We start from the raw sequence: 18,299 nt of genomic DNA on the forward strand, positions 1-18,299 counted from the left end.
CTGTAATCAGTCACAAGTCTTTACGGTAAGCTGGACTGCTGTTTTTTGCGCAATTATCAAGTGGACTGAAACCCAACCCATAGATTTACAGTAATTCTTAGCAGCTGCCGGTTATTTTATTTGACACCTTGGTTGAAATCATCTGGCACTTACGAATCAGTTCAGGCTAGTGGGGATTTTCCACAGCGATTGGACACTGGACCTCGACTATTTTTCACAGCCAGTAAAAAACTGGCATGGGTTTAGATTTAACACCACAATTCTAGGTGTTTTTTTACTTCATTTTTTACAGGGCTTGCTTTTGTTAAACTGAAATAAACTTTTAAAAAAGGGCTTATGAAATCTGAGCTCAAATGGCAGTTTAATGGCATCTCTACCCCACTCCAACTCATAGATTTGTCTTCCACCATAGACATATGTAACACAGGCCAGATCGGCAAAGTGTCTGTACGCTTGTGACAGACAGCGCCATCTATGGAACGGGCGAACAGCAATGCAAAAGGACACTTGATTCCCGGGCTGGCACTGGCTCTTAAACCTAGAGATCTAACCTGTGACACACATGTCTCTAGTGGAGGAGAATGTGAAGATCTTGATCCACAAACTAGCCAACACAGGACTGTCTAGAACAACTGAAGCTAATACCCTGTTAAATGCGTTGAATGTAGGAAATGCCAGCTGCTGCCAGCTCAGAGTTGGGAATTAGAAGAAATATTGACGGCCCTCCTACAGGGCAGCAAGCCGGTATAGGAATCCCACACAAGGTTTACATGTTTAGCAGTAAAGGGATTGTTAATGGACCAGCAGATCCCGGCTCTGACCAGAAGGCACCAGTGCCGGCCCTTGCTGGATTTCCCATCATGACATATATTTATTGCAAGTTACATGTAAATTATATGCAACCACCCTGGCATACCTCCCCTTCAAGTGAGTTTATAGATCTCTTTTGTCAGCACTATTCTTGCAGGTTTCAAGGCATCTAACGTGTTGTTTTGCGTTAATATGTAACTCTGCAGGAGGAAACGCACGCACGTCCCTTTAACAGAACGCCCTGTTGCGCTTCCACCGCCGGAAGTGAGGCAGGAGATGCTGGGGGAAGATGGCAGCCGCTGGGAGCTGTGTTTTGACGGGCTTCACTTTGTTTTTGATCGTATTTCTCGGAGAAGGTGATGGCAGGTTACACCACCTCGTTTTAAAGGTAACCCTGTCGAGGGGGGGACGGGGGGACGGTGTTTAGCTGCAGACAGTGCCTGTGATAGATCCGGACCTCTGGCTGGGTTATTTTAAACTGTAAATGCAAGTTAGGTGGAGTAACGCGTTTTGTGTTGGGACAAGTGACACAGAATTTACTAAACACGAAATTTTATTTGTATTGTTTATTTTGTTTTCAAATTCATTAAGTAGCTTAACCCGACTTCACGCCGGACACAATGGCATTTACCAAATGCAATGATTCACACGCCATTCAATTGTGATTTGTGTATTTCTTTTGGCGAGTAATTGTGCAAACGTTACTGTTAAACGGGTCACGTTTAGAAAGAGTACAGTGCTGTGCTGCTGTTTGCCGTTGTTGTGTGGCGCTCCTGGGCACTGCTAGTTAAATAACGCATTTGCCGTGTGTGGGTTACATCCATGCTGGGGTTGTGGGTTTCACTGTCGTGTGAAAAAGCTCTCTTGCAAGCGTTCTCTGCAGACTGCCTTTGCGAATCCCAATTGCCTTAAGCCTTGCTATGCTTGTGTACTTCTTACTGCATGTTAAACACTAGCTTTAATGTGTAAAGTATACAGAGCCTGAGCGTTTTAGTACAGCCTCTTGTATTATTATTATTATTATTATTATTATTATTATTATTATTATTATTATTATTATTTGCCTCTAGCAAGTTTTTGAAGAGCACGTGTAAATGTTCTTCTTGAAGATGTGAGTTGGGTTCAGAGCATGCTGTTCTTGATTTTGTCCCCCCTAGGATGATGCCAGGCAAAAGGTGCATCTGAACACATTTGGCTTCTTCAAAGGTGGTTACATGGCTGTCAACATGAGCAGCCTCACTCTCAAGGGGGAGGACGTTGGGAAGATCGATAGCTCCACGGTACAGTACCCGCTTGCTCTGTGCCTGTTACCATTGTGCACCACCAGATGGCACTGTCATCTATGCAGCTTTGAATTTATAAAACGCTTCGGTCTGCCTTGCGGAATGCTTTCAATGATGCACCTGTTTGAAAGCACAGACCTTTAGTTCCACATTCACTGGGAGCTGGCATGGCGTGGAGCACATGGTTCATTTAGAGTGTTTCTCTACGATTTTTGTTTCGTGAAGGCACTGGGATTCGGACAATACTTATCAAAACACATAACATAATATCTTAGGAAATACCTTGCACCTCCCTAATGCAGCCGTAAGCATCAATACTCTGTATCTGTCATTAAAGGGTTACAGGTTATTGCTCTTTCCCTTTGCCTCTGCTCTTGCTTCAGTAACTCATCACCTGTTTGCTCACTTCTGCTTTTGTGTTTCAGCTCGGATTCAGCCTTGACAGAACAAGTAACGATGGCTTTTCTACGTACTTGGTGAGTACAGCGTACTGTAAAACATTAAAGGATGTGAGCTTAGTGATATTGACGAGTGGCTGGTTTTCAGGCGGTTGTGGTTTGAGCTCTCTGGGTGTGAATCTGCTCTGCTGTCACTGTCGGGTGTGCAGTGTAGCCTGCAGGTTTACACACAAAGATCGAAAGCGCGCTGTCAAAGATTGGAATGGATTAAACAGAATTGTTTTTCGTCAGAACTGGGTGAACAGTTTGACGCTGTTTTGAAATCGTCTGCTTGTAAGCCCGCGCATTCGTCTGTCGTAAGGAGAGCTGGAAGAAGTCATTTTGTTTCCTCTCTCTTGCACGCTAGGATGAAGATGCAGATTACTGCATTCTGAAGAAGCTCCCCAGCAATGAGGTGGCTGTCACTATGCTCCTGCTGGACTTCGGTAAAAGTCTGTAAGTGGCTGAGTGTTTCGGTGCTAAGTTAACGCTGCTGAATGGTGCTGTCATTGCTAGCCCTCTCTCAAGCATAGTCTTGTGCAATGGTTTTGTGATGTCCTCTGCTGTGTCGTTTTATTGTGAACTGAGCTGGATTGGACCCTGGTTTCCAGAGGTGCCTAATCAAGGTCATTACCTGACCTGACCCCTGCTCTTCTTTTGGCTGGACTTTCAGCTATGTTACTGCATTACAATGTTCAGGGTTATTTAATTGATCTAAACAGTGGCGGTTCTAAATAGCGCCAGGGTTTAAATATTAAAAGATTTCTTTTAAGATAGAAGCACGGCTGGGCAGACTCGCACGCTGTTGTACAGTGGATCTTGGTTTTCTCAAAGTCCCCTTGTTTTACTGATTTCAACGGGCCACCATTTAAATCGATTGAATAGACCCCTTCTTCCATCCGTTTCAGAGTGAGAATCAAGACCTCCGTGGAGGACAGCAAACTGCCTCGCATTGCAGCCGAACCGTTCAAGGGGAGCCAGGCGGAGAGGGCCAGTACCAGCCAGTCTGTGCTCGGGAAAGAGGGCCAGCCTCAGGAGACCGAGAATGGAACAGAGGGCAAACCGGGAACTGGGGGACAGTCGAATCCCAAACCCACCGAGAAAGCACCGGGTATTTTATTTTAATATTTGTATTTATTTAATCAAAATATAGTACCTTTGAGATGTAGTCGCTTTGCATAAAGCAGTCTGCCAAATAAATAAATACATGCAAGACCAAATCTTTTAAATGTGCTGATTTCCTGTTGGAGGCTGGTTACTGACACCTGGTCCTTTATTCATACACTTGCATTTTCATTTTAGTTACAGATAAGACCAAAAATAAGCGTGATCTTGAACAGGTGAGTACCCCAAATTTCCTTTCTTATTTGTCGCTACTAGTTTTTTTTTTATAAATCCTGCCGTAAGAGCTAGCCAATTGGAGCACAGCAATAACTTTGTTGCCGGGCAGCTTTCCTTAGTGTTTTGTGTTTTCTCATCATTGTTGCAATGTGTTTCAACAGGTGAAGAAAGCTGATGTGTCGTACCCCCTGCAGAATCAAGACGGGGTCTATTCCTTCCAGGTAAATTATTACAAGGGCAATTCAAGTGTGACAGCCAGAATGCCCACAGAGGCATGTATTCAGCAAATAGAAATACTTAAAGCACATTGGTGCACTATTTTCTTTATTGTACTAGTTCAGATCAGTGGGTCAAAACCTTTATTTATCCAGATGAGTCAATTGAGAACGACTTGCCGTTTACAACAACGACGCGTTACTGGCGCTGAACAGATGTGTTAGAGAGAGAGAGTGTTTCCAAGTTGCTCAGTTCCCTGTCCCCCTCCCTTTCCCTTTCCAGTTTCATTTCAACGTCAGCACAGATGACCAGCAAGGCTTGTACAGCCTCTACTTCCACAATTGCTACAGCAAGGAGACCAAGAACAACGGGCAGCTCAAGTTCAGCATTGAGGCGAGTCCAGCGTTCCCTCCCACATCACCATGCAGGGCTCGGAAATAAGACTCCCGTCGCGTAGCTGTTTGAGCCGTTGCAGGTCTTACTGTATGAAACAGTCAGTGGCATGTGCGCCTTATCAGGCAAACCAGCCAGGGGGCAAAGCTCAGGTGGTAACCTGGCTCAGGGTGCTGTGCAGTGGGAGTCTTATTTTCATTCTTAACCCTGGCAGGCACATTCTTGTGGCAAAAGCAGATGCGTATGGCTTGTGCAGGGTAATATAATAGCAGTGCTAATCGGGGGTCTGTTTAACATCTCACAGTAACTTATTACCTACAAAGCAACCAGTTCAGTATTGCTTTTATTAACTAGCAGTGTTGTTGTACATTTCTTAAGTCAACGGTGGATCTAGGAAGTGGAAACTTATAGTAGTTTGCCATAATAATAATACAGAAATTTAAAGTGTTTGTTACAGTTCTTCAGCACTAGATGGCACTGGAGTGCTGTTCCTGTAGAACACGTACGATGCATTCGCTCTAGGGCTGAGAGTAATGGAGATGTAAGTACTGGCAGGTCACTGAGGATTTTAAAATACGATGTTGCTTGTTTTCATTTTGTGTTTTCAGATTAACCTCGAGGAGAAGAACCCGAGCAGCTTCCTGTCGGCGGGCGAGATCCCGCTGCCCAAACTCTACCTCTCCATGGCGCTGTTCTTCTTCATCATCGGCGCAGTCTGGGTCCACGTCCTCCGCCAGCACAGGTACCCGTGTCCACGTCACGCACGTCATTAGGAAAAGATTTGTATTGGAATCGAGTGTTCACCAGATTGTTGCTAAGTGCAATCCGAAACTTTTCTGTGAGGCTGTGAGTGTATGGTAAAAGTTTGGTCAAGACTGGTGCAAAATGTGACAGATGGATGAGCAAACAAGACCAGCTCATAAGGGGCCCCCCATCTCTTGAATGTGGACCCTAACTAATTCTTAAATCTACGTTCAGCCGATTCGATGCTTAAACCTTTTGTGTAAACCGTACACCTGCTGTTTTAAGTGGCATTTTCCCTCTCCTCTGAACACTGAATTCCCATATTCGCCTTCACAAAATGGATACCAGCTACCCAGTTTTGCTCCCGTTTTGAATCTGAGCAAATCCGTATTTACGTTTGATTTCACTTAATTAAAATCTGTGCTTTGTTACCAGAGGGACGAACAGGCTGAAGCTGTGCACTGTAGGAACAGGAGCCTGTTCTATCCACAAGAAGTCACTGCATTCGCTCGTCAGAGTTTCACTGTGTACTCCCAGAAAACCTCAGTGATGCCTGATTATATATTTCTTTCTCTCTGTTTTTCTTCCAGCAGTGACGTGTTTAAGATCCACTGGCTCATGTCTGCTCTGCCCTTCACCAAATCCCTTTCGCTGGTTTTCCATGCAGTAAGTATGCACTTGATCCAAGGAGTCATTTAAAAAAAAGCACTAGGTTTTTCCCAGTAGTGGAAAGTTGTTTCAGGACACCACGCCTTGCATGTGTGTAGACCTATTTCATATTCTACAGGGTTTTCAACATGATCACTGGTCCCTTTTATATATAGTTTATAATGATTAATATTTTACTGTAAGTGAAGATAAACAGACAGACACAATAACTATCTGTGATTCAGCTTCGCACGTCTGTAGTGCAGTGTAATGAAGCACTTCAAGCTACTCGCTGAGGGCAATCTGTTTTAATGCCTTTTCTCTTTGCAATTCCAGATTGATTTTTACTACATTTCCAATCAAGGGTTCCCAATCGAAGGATGGGCGGTCGTCTATTACATCACCCACCTGTGAGTTCCCTTGTTGCCCCCAGAAGCATAGGTACTGTATGTGCCTAGTGTGTTGGCTTGTTATTGGCGTGTTGTTTTTGTTCACTGTGCTTGCATGAAAGCTTATGCAGCCTGCGTAATATGAAAATGGAAATGGTCCAGGCAATGCAGGCTATGCTGATCCTGCAGACTAGTGTTCTGAACGTCACCAGAATTCGGGCGCCATGTAAACCCTGGTAAGTGTGACTTGCTTGGCCTTTGCAACAGCGCCTCTCTCCTGCATCAATGCAAAATGAGCTGTGCGTCATTTAAAGCAGTTCTAAAGCTGCACTGCCCCAACAGTCGTGTTCAGCATTGCACTGAAATGGAATCACTTCGTGCTTACGGCGAGATTTAATCAGACTGTCCAGCCTTCACCGCACTCTGCTAAATTAAATAGGCAAACCCTAAAGATGAAGTGCCTTCTGATTCAAAGTCCTCTCTCTTGACGTTTGCAATCACTCTCATTAGTTCTAGTTGCGGTTGCTCTAGTACTGTGAGATGGCTCATAACACTAAGAAGCACTTGCCAAAACAGAACTTGATTGAGGACAGTTGTGCTAAAGACTATAAATGAAGCACAAGGCAGTGAATGCAGGCGCCAGCGGCACTTTGCGAATTCCAGCGTTCATTTGTAAATTAATTATGGGTTGCTTTACTGTAACCGGAAATAGAGCAGAAAGATAAGTCAATTACAGCCAGGAAATAATGGCCACATCATTTGGGTTCTGTTTTTAACACTGCCTCCCAGGTGTAATTATTTCCTTTTTAAAGCTTGGTTATTCTAGCAATACTGAAATAAGACTAAGCAGCGCCAGTACAAAGCCTTCGTCATTCATTGTCATGTCTTTACCGTGGTCTTCTGTGGTGGTGTCAGAACTATATAAAGTTTCTCTTCAGAACTGTATTGCATGCCTCAGAGATGGGGAAATAAGACTCCGATTGCATAGCAGTTTCACCCATTCCAGGTTTTACTACCAGCTTGATTTGTCAGTGTATAGATAACAAGCTCGAGCATATCTTATTAAACTCATAGTAAAACCAGTGATGGATCAAACTGCTATGCAATGGGAGTTCATCCCCGTAATACCTTATGAACATGTGTTTAAAGTTTAAAAGGATGATCCATGTATCCCAGTTAACATTTAAAAGGAGTTCACCTGCACGCAACAGAGCTGCTGCTGTGGTAATCGGTGCATGGAGTTTGAGAGTCTGGTGGAGACGTACAGTCTGTAAGCCTTGTGCCTGTTCTGTGTTGCTGCACAGGCTGAAGGGAGCACTGCTGTTCATCACTATAGCCCTGATCGGAACGGGCTGGGCTTTCATTAAACACATTTTGTCGGATAAAGACAAGAAAATCTTCATGATCGTCATCCCTCTGCAGGTAAGGACCTCGTCATCTGCTCCAGTTTAATTAAGTTGTTAAGGACGTGGTAAGATCAAAGACCCCAGCTGGGAGCTCTGAGGTTTCCAATCCCTGTTTAAGAGATTACCTTTAAGAGATTATCACAGTAGATTTAGCCTTGGCCTGATTCAGATCACTGGCACTACACATCTCAGCAAGGTTAGGTAGCAGTGGATTAGTTCAGCAGTGCAGAAAGAATGTAAACGAACGCATCCTCTTTCCTCTCCCTCAGGTCCTGGCGAACGTGTCTTACATCATCATGGAGTCCACGGAGGAGGGCACTGCGGAGTACGGGCTGTGGAAGGAGATCCTGTTTCTGGTTGACCTGCTCTGCTGTGGAGCCATCCTCTTCCCCGTGGTTTGGTAAGCGGACAGTTCTCGTTACGTTAGCGCTGTCAAGTGAAGACGCACCTGAGCTTGTTACCTGTACACTGGGGCTGATCAAGCTTGTTTTAAAACCTGGAATGGGTGAAACTGCTATGCAATAGGAGCCCGATTTTTCCATCGCTGATTCTGCCCAAAGGAGGCTTCTACTGCCTGACAGCAGTATAGTTTTTATGGAGATTGCTGTTCTCTTATATTAAGGATGCAATTTATTGTTTTCTCCCCTTTAGGTCGATAAGACACTTGCAGGAGGCATCGGCAACAGACGGGAAAGGTAAATTCTATACAAATATATCTAACCATAAATAACCCACTTATCTTTTCAATGATAAATACTTTTTTGAAACACATCTGCAATGCCGTGTGTACAGCCAGCACACTTGTGAAAATCTTCTGCAAGCTGCTTTTCAGTCGTGACCGGATAGGAAGCGTGCAAATCTAGGCCAAAAAAAAAAAAAAATCCCTTTTTTGTTGTTGTAAAAGCATTCCCTACAAGCAGGGCTGCCTCATCTCTCTCTGACATTCTTATTATTTATTTATAGGCTTCTATAACTGTAGAGAAGAAACGTGAGATTCTTGTTTTCCACCAGCATACACCTTGTATTCTTTTTGGTAGTGAAGCACAGCTGTCTCTTAATTATTAGGATTAATGGTGCTTTTATCCACAGGTTACAGTATTTATCTAAACTCCGCCCGCACTGCAAACACACGCTTTTAAATCTGCAGTTTCCCCTCTTCAGCACCTGCCAGCTGCAACACACATTCATCCTGTACTGTGGATAGAGTGCAAAGTGCAGGCTAGAGATTATCCAGGAACCTGCTGTGAATGTGAATGTCGATACAGTTTGTATAGAATTCAAGGATGGAGAGAACTCAAAGTGCATTGCAGTTGGAGCGGTCATATGTTTTGCCAAGAGTTTAGCCACAGTCTTGGTATAAAAAAATGGATGTTTCCACGCTCCAGATAAAACTCTGTGGCTCCAACTGCTGTGCAATGTGCGTAATTTCCATCCCTGTGCTGGTACATGTGGAATCCAGTATTAATAACTTCCAATTGTAATTGTTTTCCAGTGACATTAATCTTGTCGGCTCAGCTGACAAGTAAAAATGTGTTTCAATTACCTGGAAGAGAATTAATTGCCTCGCCACGATGCAGGCTTGTTCTGGCCGCTGGCAACTAATATATATATATGTATAATTCATTTGTTATGTTGGGGGAAGCCCTTGCCCAGTTCTGATGAAATGCCTGCTGAGTGTTGTGTGTGTTTGGGAAGGGTGCTGCAAAGCTTGTGTGTAGCGATAGGGATGCTACACAAGATAGGAATACTGGAGTGCTCCCATTGCATGTTGATATTTCTAATTCCCTTGAAGCCTTTAAAATACACGATATGAAGCGGCAGGATGAAACAGTTATTTGAACTTGGTTATCTTGCAGAACGCTAGACTGTAGACAGCTCCAATGTGAAGCTCAGCCTCTCCTACCTGCTTTTAATAAAAAAAAAAAAAAAAATCAAAGGCTTCATGTGTCTGGAAATAAATAACAAATTAATGACTGGCTTCTGCAATTCAGTGGATGAGCAGAAGAATATCGTCTGTCCCTTATTCGGAGTCGTGTTGCTAACAGTAACTGTTATGTATTTAAGCAGTGTTTGAATGAAGTTAGATTTTACCTCGTAGCCCCGTTATGATTGGCATAGCGTCGCAGTCTTGCTGTGTGCTTTGAAGGCGTTCGGATTTCCACAGCAGGGCTGACCCCAATGTTGTGGGCAGATTTCCATAAGGTGTTCTGAACTCGAAGAGTGAACTGAGGGGACAAAGTCATGTCACGTGATTTATTTGCCTTTAGAAAAAGTGTAAGGCTGTTAATACTGTAGAAACAAGACAATCGATACAATGATAAACGACATTCAGTTAACTGCTGTTGAGTATCTCATAATTGAAGTAAACCAAGGTGCAGAAAACATTGTATATTAATCATTAAGTCACTTGGTGGTTTATACAGGGTATGAGTTAAGTTTTCATGTGAAGTGTGCATTCTGTTGTTGTTTTGTCTCTCTAGCTGCTATAAACCTGGCCAAACTGAAGCTGTTCAGGCATTACTATGTAATGGTGAGTAAAGGATCTTTCTGCAGCTTTGTTTTTCCTTGGCACACCCACACAAAATCAGCAGCTCTGCTGAGACCCGGCACCCTGTGAGCACACCGCTGATAACGGGATGCTTTGACATACCTCGTGATTTTCATTTCATGTTCTGGGGCAAGCAGTAACTTGTTTGTTTCCCACACTTCCTGTTCACCCCTGCTTTGCAAAAAAGATTTTATTAAAAAAAATGTGTTTGTTTTTTAAAAGGAAGACAAGTGGTTGTTGTTGCTGCTGCAAAGTTGCTTGCTGTTGTGAAACCTATGGAAATTAAACCCACAGGAGCTGGGGTAATTGTAATCGTCTTCAACAGCTCTGTTATTATCATTCATATAGATATATAGATGGAGAATATAATTTTTTTGTATATATCTTTTTTTTTTAATGGCTTTGTTTGACAGTCGTTATTTATAGTTTATTTCTGTTTTAATGATGTGCTCGGATCTTGAGTTCCTCGTGTTCTTTTCAATCCTTTTTGTCTTTTTTTTATATCTTTTGAAGTTCTAGTCTTGTCCTGTTTATTTATTGATGTTTAAACACAGAGACTGTCTGAAATCTCCCAGGGGTAACGCCAGCTCCTGCTGTTAGAGCGAGATGTAAAAAGCGCATTTTTTTACCAGCCTCTCTGCTCGCAGTTCTTCTGGAAGCCTGTGGTAGCAGTGCCTTTTCTGACTCAGCCAGGAGGGGGCACTCTAGAGCAGGGGTAGGAGCGGGGCTGTAAAAGCTCAAGGCTTTTACAGGAGGACAATACTGTCCAGACAACTGGTTCTGGTCTTGGGTGTGTCCCTATGTAAAATTTAATTTGTCCTTTCTGGGTGAAAAAAATAACAAGCTTGCCTTTGACTGGGTTCAGTGGTTTCATGTTTAGTTTCTTGTTTTTTTTCTATTTCAGATTGTGTGCTATATTTATTTCACACGGATCATTGCGATTCTCATCAAAATCACTGTTCCTTTCCAGCTGAAGTGGCTGTACCAGGTAAGTGCGGGACTCCACTCTGCACCCCCGACTGCAGAAGCATTCACTGAAGCACTAAAGGCATGCAGGCATTTATTTGTTTACTGTTCGTTTACAACTTGCACGGTTTACCAGGCATCTCTTTTAGGAATTATGTTTTTACTAGATAGTGCTTTTTATTCCTGACAGTATTTGCACTTTGAGAATGTAAAATGATTGTTTTTTTGTTTTTTTAAAAAGCCTTAAGTGTACCTGCGGGTGCTTCCATCTTTTGATCGATGATGAAAATGACGTTGATAACGTTAGGTAGTTCAAGGTTAGAGGCAAGCAGGGTTTGGGAAAACCGGTCGTATTGCTATAAAATGGCCAGCAATCTTGCTCTGTATTTTACACTTGGCACTTAGACTGAGACTGCCTGGTGTAAACTGAGAGCACACGTGCATGTAGAAGTCACATGTCCATCGTAAAAAGTTTCCAGGCAAGAAAAATTGTTAAGCGCTTGTTTGGTTTTTGGATCCTTGCTGTTCTATTGTGGAGTATCCCCTGGGGAGAAAACAGAAGGGTCTGCAGCGTAAAGCACGTTATCCAGTGCTAGAAACACTGAAAGAAGCTCAGTGTCAAACGTTGTGACTGGAAGTCTTTTTTTCAGTGTCTTTTTAGTGTTTCTAAGCTTTAGCACTGTTGAGTGCTGGGGCTGTTACAGATGTCCACTTCATTGCTGTTCTTGGTTTTTTTAAATCTGCAGCTCCTTGATGAAGTCGCCACCTTCGTGTTCTTCATCCTGACTGGGTACAAGTTCCGACCAGCCAGCGATAACCCCTACCTGCTCCTGCCTCTGGAGGAGGAGGAAGAGCTTGAGATGGACGATGTGTAAGACAACGTTCCTTCCAATCTGGGAGGCATCTGGGCTACTGGTTAGAGCTAAGTGACTGGAAGGCAGTGAGGGCCAGTGGTTAGAGCTAAGAGACTGGGAGGCAGTGTGGCCTAGTGGTTGCACACAAATTACAGGATCAGCCGCCTGCCTGTGCGTGCTTGACTGTCTGTCTGCACTTGGGGTTGAAATCTGCTGCCTGATCTAAACAGTGGCAGATCTGAATACAGATGCATTATAATTTTTTAAGAATGCCGCTGCTGTGGTTTTTGATTTATTGTTCTGTGAAAGAGCAGGTTTATTGATGGGGGGGGGGGGGGGGGGGTTTAAGAGCTGTCACTGTAGGGCATTAAAATAGAGCTGTCCTGTTTCAGCAGGTCCCAGAGTGTTCCCGTATTAAACCGCTTATTTGTGATTTCCTACGCCTGTGTCAAATCTACAAGCACGTCTGTGTTTTTATCCACATCATCACAGGGAAAATAGAAGCTTGCAGATGGCGTTCGCGTTCTCTCTGTACCTCCAGCCCTCTCTCTCTTTGTACCTGTGTTTTTCCAGACATTCTCAATTCTCTCCCCTCCAGTTTTCTTCCTGCTTCCTTCATTCGTCAGCCCTGTTTTTCAGCAGCAGGGCAGGCTGTGTGGTGCAGTGCAACCCTAAAGTTTCCATTAATAACTGTGGCTCCTGGCACTGGAAGTCCTTGTGTGTGTCCTCCACTGTTGTTCTAGCAAGACCCGTACTGTACTGTATGTGGGGCACTGCAGCTTGGAAAAAAACATTGTTTCCCTCAATAAACTCGACACAGTTAAAAGGGGTCCCTGGGGGGCTTGTGTCCTATATCTATATCATGAACTGAATGGCTGTAGTCGACAAATTTTTGTTTTTTATTTTTAGGAGAAGAATAGTTACATAATCAAGCAGTTTGAGAGAGGGAGAGAGAGATCCAGCCTCTTGTTTGCTATTACCATTGCAATATTGATATTTTACATGTGTGCATTGTCATAGCCAAACTTGGTTCTGCAGCACCCCTTGCTGTATTTAAGATCTAGCACTTTCAGACCCCCTAACTAGAGCCTGTGGCTACGGAATACCAAACTGCGACTTCCTGCCCAGCAGTTGCCTTGACCAAGGGGCTTTTGGATGAAAGTTTGAGCATGATGCTCACAGACTTCAAAGCCTGTTGAATCTAAACCTTGTGGCCTCTTTGGTAGGTGTGTGTTACTGTGCAAGCAGCAGGCAGAAGTCTCTCTTCTATCCACACCAGAGCCTCTTGTTTGTGACCTAAGGTGCTTCTCTCTGTCACAAACAGTGCTGTCCACTCCTGCGTGAATTAACCATGATGGCAAACATGCAGCCCCCTGTGGTCAGTGCAGCGCCGGTCTTCCAGCGAGTATGCCTGCACCTGAGCAGGGCACCGCTGTGCACCAAGGTCAACAACACTGCCCCCTATAGCCTGAGCAGCTGGGCTGCTGGCTAAGGAGCAGTGAGGGTTGTTGCTGGAATTGTATTATTTCAGCTTTACTTTCTTTTTTAAAACCAGTTTAGGTCCAGGCCCTTCCTTGATTGCTCCATGTTGCAAATACTGTAAATAATATCCCGGTACTGCATTTGCAGTTTGTGTGTTTTTTACTGTTTTTATTCTAATATGCAAATAACATCTTTATCTTCATTTGGGACTTCTCCTTAGTCTCATTAGCATGACGCATTTGTAACGACGTTTTGCTGTGGATTATGAGCAGGTTGAGCACTTCTAGTGAAACCACTGTGCAATACAATACAATTCACATTTCTATAATGCCTTTCATCTGCTTAAAACACACACACACACATAGAAGCAGCCAGTTTTGTAAAAATTGAACAATTCAAATGTAGTACATAAAAATAAATGCACTGTAATTGTAAAATACAGGTGGGGGGAAAGAAACACTGTACTTGAATAGTCTCAGGTATCCAGATATGATCTACAGAGACACACGGATAGATAGACAAATGAGTTCCCCCGGGTATTCTCTCTCTAGTGGCAGATGGCAAGTGTGTGTGTTTGCACGGTGTCCTGGGTGATGTGGGGACAGCAGGTGTGTGCGCGGTGTCCTGTGTGATGCTGCAGAGCCAGCCTGCCTGTGCTCCACTCTGACTATTTAACTAGCCCTGCCACTGCCCGCGCCAGCCTGCCCTGTGCCTCTGCCAGCTGAGCCGGGGGCACAGCCAGCCTGCCATGTGGTCACCGGTTAAAATATTTAACACTTGTCCTACTGTGGCAATATCCTGCTGCTGTCTGTGCTCAACTCTGTGTGTGTGTGTGTGTGCGCGCTGTGTAACGATGTACACAAGCCGAACCATCAACAAGTCTGCTTTATGCTAAAGGCTGAACCGTAAATCTGAAAGCAAAGGTGAAGAAGCGCACTAGCACTGCATTCAGTCCTGGGGTTCAAAACTTCTCTTGTGTGTCTGCATTACTGAAGTGGCCAGGTGCCGGGAGTTTGAACAATGAGTAAATCGCACCCGAGCCTGTAGGTGTACTAGTAGGAGTTGTACAGCAGAAACAGTTTATTTAACATCTGGCTCCTGGCCATTTTAAACAGTGTGCTTTACTGAAGGCACAGTTCTCAATCCCAGGGCTGGGTGCAGGGTTAGTGGTAGCTTCAAGCCTTGAACAGTAAACAGCAGGTGCTGTAAGGCAGGTCTTGGATCGTTCCGTTTAGATTTGAGTGCCAGTGTTTTTGTGCATTCGTGTTACGTGCGGTTGTCTGATACGGATGTGTCAAGGTGTATGCATGCGCTGTGCCTCTGACAGCTGGGAACTCTATCAAAATACAGCTATTTATATAGCAGTTCCTGCCACAGGGGCAAATTTATTCATTTCTGATCTGTTTATTTTTTTTAATAAACTCGAATCGAGTTCCCACACTGCTTGTTTTATAACGTTATTTATAAGTTTACCCTTCCAAACGCTATTGATGTGCAGCTCTGTTTTTACAGGAGATTACTAGTAAAACAGTGGCGGAGTCTGAGGACAAAAAAGAATGTGGATAGATGTGCATGCAAGTCAAATCCGTTGGTTTTGCTGTTCTGAATGGAGTTCCTGTACCGCTAGAGAGGTCTGCAGTTTCTCGTGCTGTTCGCTTTCCTACCCTTGTGTCTGCTATGCTGGAAGAGTTCATGAACACACTAATATCAAGATGGTCATCCCTGAAGCTGTTTATTTTGTTTTGTTTTCTGCCACTCCCAAGTTGTAAGGGACTGCAAGGCACCCTGAGTTGAATACTAACTAACAGGCAGGCAGGCAGGCAGGAAGAAGCAGGGTTGGTGTCTGTGTGCTGCAGTTCCAGTGCCAGGCTTTTGCACCAGCCCTGCGTGCTGTGCTGAATGTTAATGAGGCAAGAGCATTCAGCTGCAGGGCTCTGCCCTGTCCACACCCTCACACTCTGAGCTCTGCACACAGTGTAGGGGTAATGCAAAATTGCATCACTCCCCTTTTTTTTTTTTAAATGTGCTTTCCGAGGGTGGAAATTTCAAATTGGCTGCTAGCTGAATCTCTGTGCTCTCCTGCTGGGGTGTGCTATATGTGGATTATAGTATTTTTCCAGCCCCAGAGATTTTGTACACAATTTGCACAGATGGTCTCTCTTTCTTTCTCTCTGCTGCCAGTTGATATTCTAGGCATGGCCACTGATTGTCCTTTGAGCCTGGAGGAGGGTTCTTTGGAACATGTGTGACTTGTTTTTAAAGCTTTTTCTGACATGTGTTCGCACGCTTCTGTGTACGGCACCTTTTTTTGCTTGTCTCATAATGTAACGCTCTGACTTTTAAATGAATATTTTCTAATTATATATACAAATGCAAGAGATTTAATTTCCCCTCCTATATTAAAATAAATAACTAAAATACAAAAAACAAACGTTATGACTTTGTTGATCTGTCTGTCTTTCTAATTCTTCTGACAGCACTGCCACAGCTCTCTTGTATAATCATGACTCTCCTCTAATGACACCCGTGTCTCATTCCTGTTTCAGGGTGACAGCGACAGGCATGACGGATGGACTGAAGAAGCTGAAGAAAGTGTCAAACGGCCCTTCGGAGACGAGAGGAGAGCGTGAGAACGTGGCATGACGGGAGGGGGGTAGCGGGACAGCTGGATGGGCTGGCCTGGGTGACTATCCCAGTTCAGGGACCGGACCGGAATGGGAACCAGAGCTGCAGGATCAGAGAGTTCGGACTTGAACCTGAAGTTTATGGACTTTTGGTTTTGTACCCTTCCCCAACAGTCTGGATTATTCTTGGTCACTGCTGGCCACTAAACCACATGGCTCCAAACCCAGCCAACAGTTACACACACACACCCTCCATATTACTCCCATACGGGACCAGCCCGTCCCTGATTTCACATTGTCACTATTTATTTAATAATGTTTACTGGAGAAGCACAGCGATGGCTGCGTTTGCTCGAGTTTTTTGTGCTGGTTTGCTATCAGGTGAATTTAAAGCAGCAGTCTGTCAAGCTGCATGGGTAGTCAGTGGGGGGATTAGTAATAATAATATTAGGAGTGAGGGATTATTTTTTCTGTATATTTTATTTAACAAAACGTTTGTTCTGATACTTCTAGTGTAAATAGTAAGCTGCTTGGTTTGTGCTGAAGAGCACAGTCCAGCCGTATCCTGGTGAGGATCTGGGTGAGGGTCTGTGCAGCCTGCATTTTCAAACGTGTCTACTACTGTGTACGGTATTTTAATTCTGTTTTACCACGCCACTCCGACACTCCGGTGAAACTCCATTTCTTCCACCTTCTCCTGCAAAGGCACTGTCAGCTGCAAGCTTTAGTGCTCTGTGGTGATGTAATTAAAGTGACAAACTAGAGTCTGGAGACAGGAGGAGGTGTCGTGGTTAAGGAGAGAGATAGGAAACACAGTGGCTGGTGGATAGTCAGTAGCGCTGCTTTGAAGAGCGAAGGATGTTTGCTTTAATGGTGGTGGCTGTTGACTGTAACTCCACAGGGTGGTCTAGCTGAGGACTGGGCTCAGTGGTTAAGTAGTTGAAGTCAGGACCGTGGGTTTTATGGATCTCTTCTTTAAGCTGCAGAGTCACATTTTGTTAGGCGTTTTCCTTTAGAAAATAATGATGGTAGAAACTAAAAGTGTGCTTAAAAAAACAATCCTTTCCATATATGAAGCTGAAACTGCGTTTTTCTGAATAGCTTGATCAGTAAAATCCGAGTTGATCCAGATAGTTTTTATTTTTGTAATTAAAAATATCAAGGAATAACAACTCAGCTACTAGAATTCATTGTCGTCAACTTTTTTTTTTAACAGATACAAAAACGATGAACAGATATTAAAAACCTATTAATAAATTTTGAAGCGCCCCCCCCCCCCCCCCCCCCCCTTGCTTCTACGAAGTGTGAAGAGAGACTTTCACAGACCTTCATGAAATGATGTGTTTTATGTTTTGCTCTTTGCAAATGCGTTTGGTTTGACTGTAACTGTTTTAACATGGCACTGTTTATTTATTGCTGTGATGATGCAGTGTGAGTCTGGAATCAAGAAGCAATGAACTTCAATGCAACTGGATTCCAACTGGATTCCGTCCGCTGCGAGATCTGCAGAGTGGCATCTTCTCGTTTCCAGTGCATCTTGTCTTGAGTGCAATAAAGACTGATTTATGTTTTCTGGGTCGGCAACTACTTTTGCTATTGATTTTAAAAACCAGTGAAATTATTCACATTAAAAGTAGCTTTTATCTGAAGCCTCTCTTGTGTTTTGGTCCCAAAAGCGAATTTACTACAGTAATCTTAGACTAGCTAATGTTACCGAATAGACGAGTCACTGTGCTAGTATTAGAGTAAAATGAGTTTCTCACAGTGTCTGCTTTCAAAGGGTTATTGAATCCTAGTAAATAACTCTTATTATCTCACAGAAAGGTATGCTGTCACTCTGCTAGTGTTGCACTGTGTGTTCTACTGGATGTCTCTGTTTATTGAGCAGCGTGTGCGTCTGTGTGTGTGTCACGTGTATTTAAAAAATAACCATTTAATTTAGTATTACATTTTATTTATTTTTACCACTGACTTCAACTGTAGGAGCTGCAACAATGAATCGAATATTGATCACCGCTGGATTTAGAAATTAATTGATTGATCGCCTTCTGTAATCCAGTAACGCGTGCTTTCCCTTGCATGTTGCTAAACTAAAGCTCTTCCATTTGATCTGGGAGGAGGAATCGAATGGAAAAAAACATCCTGGCTCCCCCACCCC

General features: G+C 43.7%; 1 protein-coding gene across 3 annotated transcripts; it reads left to right on the plus strand.

Annotated features, from left to right (window-relative positions):
• Positions 1-1,068: 1,068 nt before the first annotated feature.
• On the plus strand, positions 1,069-17,711 carry gpr107 (G protein-coupled receptor 107). Of its 3 annotated transcripts, none has more exons than XM_041242730.1 (18): positions 1,069-1,198; positions 1,968-2,090; positions 2,519-2,569; positions 2,898-2,986; positions 3,439-3,641; positions 3,833-3,870; positions 4,033-4,092; positions 4,370-4,480; positions 5,089-5,222; positions 5,818-5,890; positions 6,209-6,282; positions 7,566-7,683; positions 7,937-8,067; positions 8,319-8,362; positions 10,148-10,197; positions 11,120-11,203; positions 11,928-12,052; positions 16,064-17,711. In XM_041242730.1, exons 1-18 carry the CDS (start codon positions 1,100-1,102, stop codon positions 16,158-16,160), a joined length of 1,704 nt encoding a protein of 567 aa, XP_041098664.1. In that variant the 5' UTR covers positions 1,069-1,099; the 3' UTR covers positions 16,161-17,711. The 3 variants fall into 3 exon arrangements, with proteins under 3 accessions (XP_041098664.1, XP_041098665.1, XP_041098663.1); XM_041242729.1 differs by having other exon boundaries at positions 1,070-1,198; positions 5,815-5,890; XM_041242731.1 differs by lacking the exons at positions 10,148-10,197; positions 16,064-17,711 and having other exon boundaries at positions 5,815-5,890; positions 11,928-12,020.
• The last annotated feature ends 588 nt before the right edge of the window (positions 17,712-18,299 follow it).

The sequence above is a fragment of the Polyodon spathula genome, unplaced genomic scaffold (assembly GCF_017654505.1).
Source record: "Polyodon spathula isolate WHYD16114869_AA unplaced genomic scaffold, ASM1765450v1 scaffolds_1422, whole genome shotgun sequence".
NCBI lineage: Eukaryota > Metazoa > Chordata > Actinopteri > Acipenseriformes > Polyodontidae > Polyodon > Polyodon spathula.

Coding starts and splice junctions, on each gene's coding strand:
- gpr107 (XM_041242729.1), top strand. CDS start 1,100: ATGGCAGCCGCTGGGAGCTGTGTTTTGACGGGCTTCACTTTGTTTTTG. Junction 3,871..4,032: donor ATAAGCGTGATCTTGAACAG/GTGAGTACCCCA, acceptor GTGTTTCAACAG/GTGAAGAAAGCTGATGTGTC. Junction 5,223..5,814: donor CACGTCCTCCGCCAGCACAG/GTACCCGTGTCC, acceptor TTTTTCTTCCAG/CAGTGACGTGTTTAAGATCC.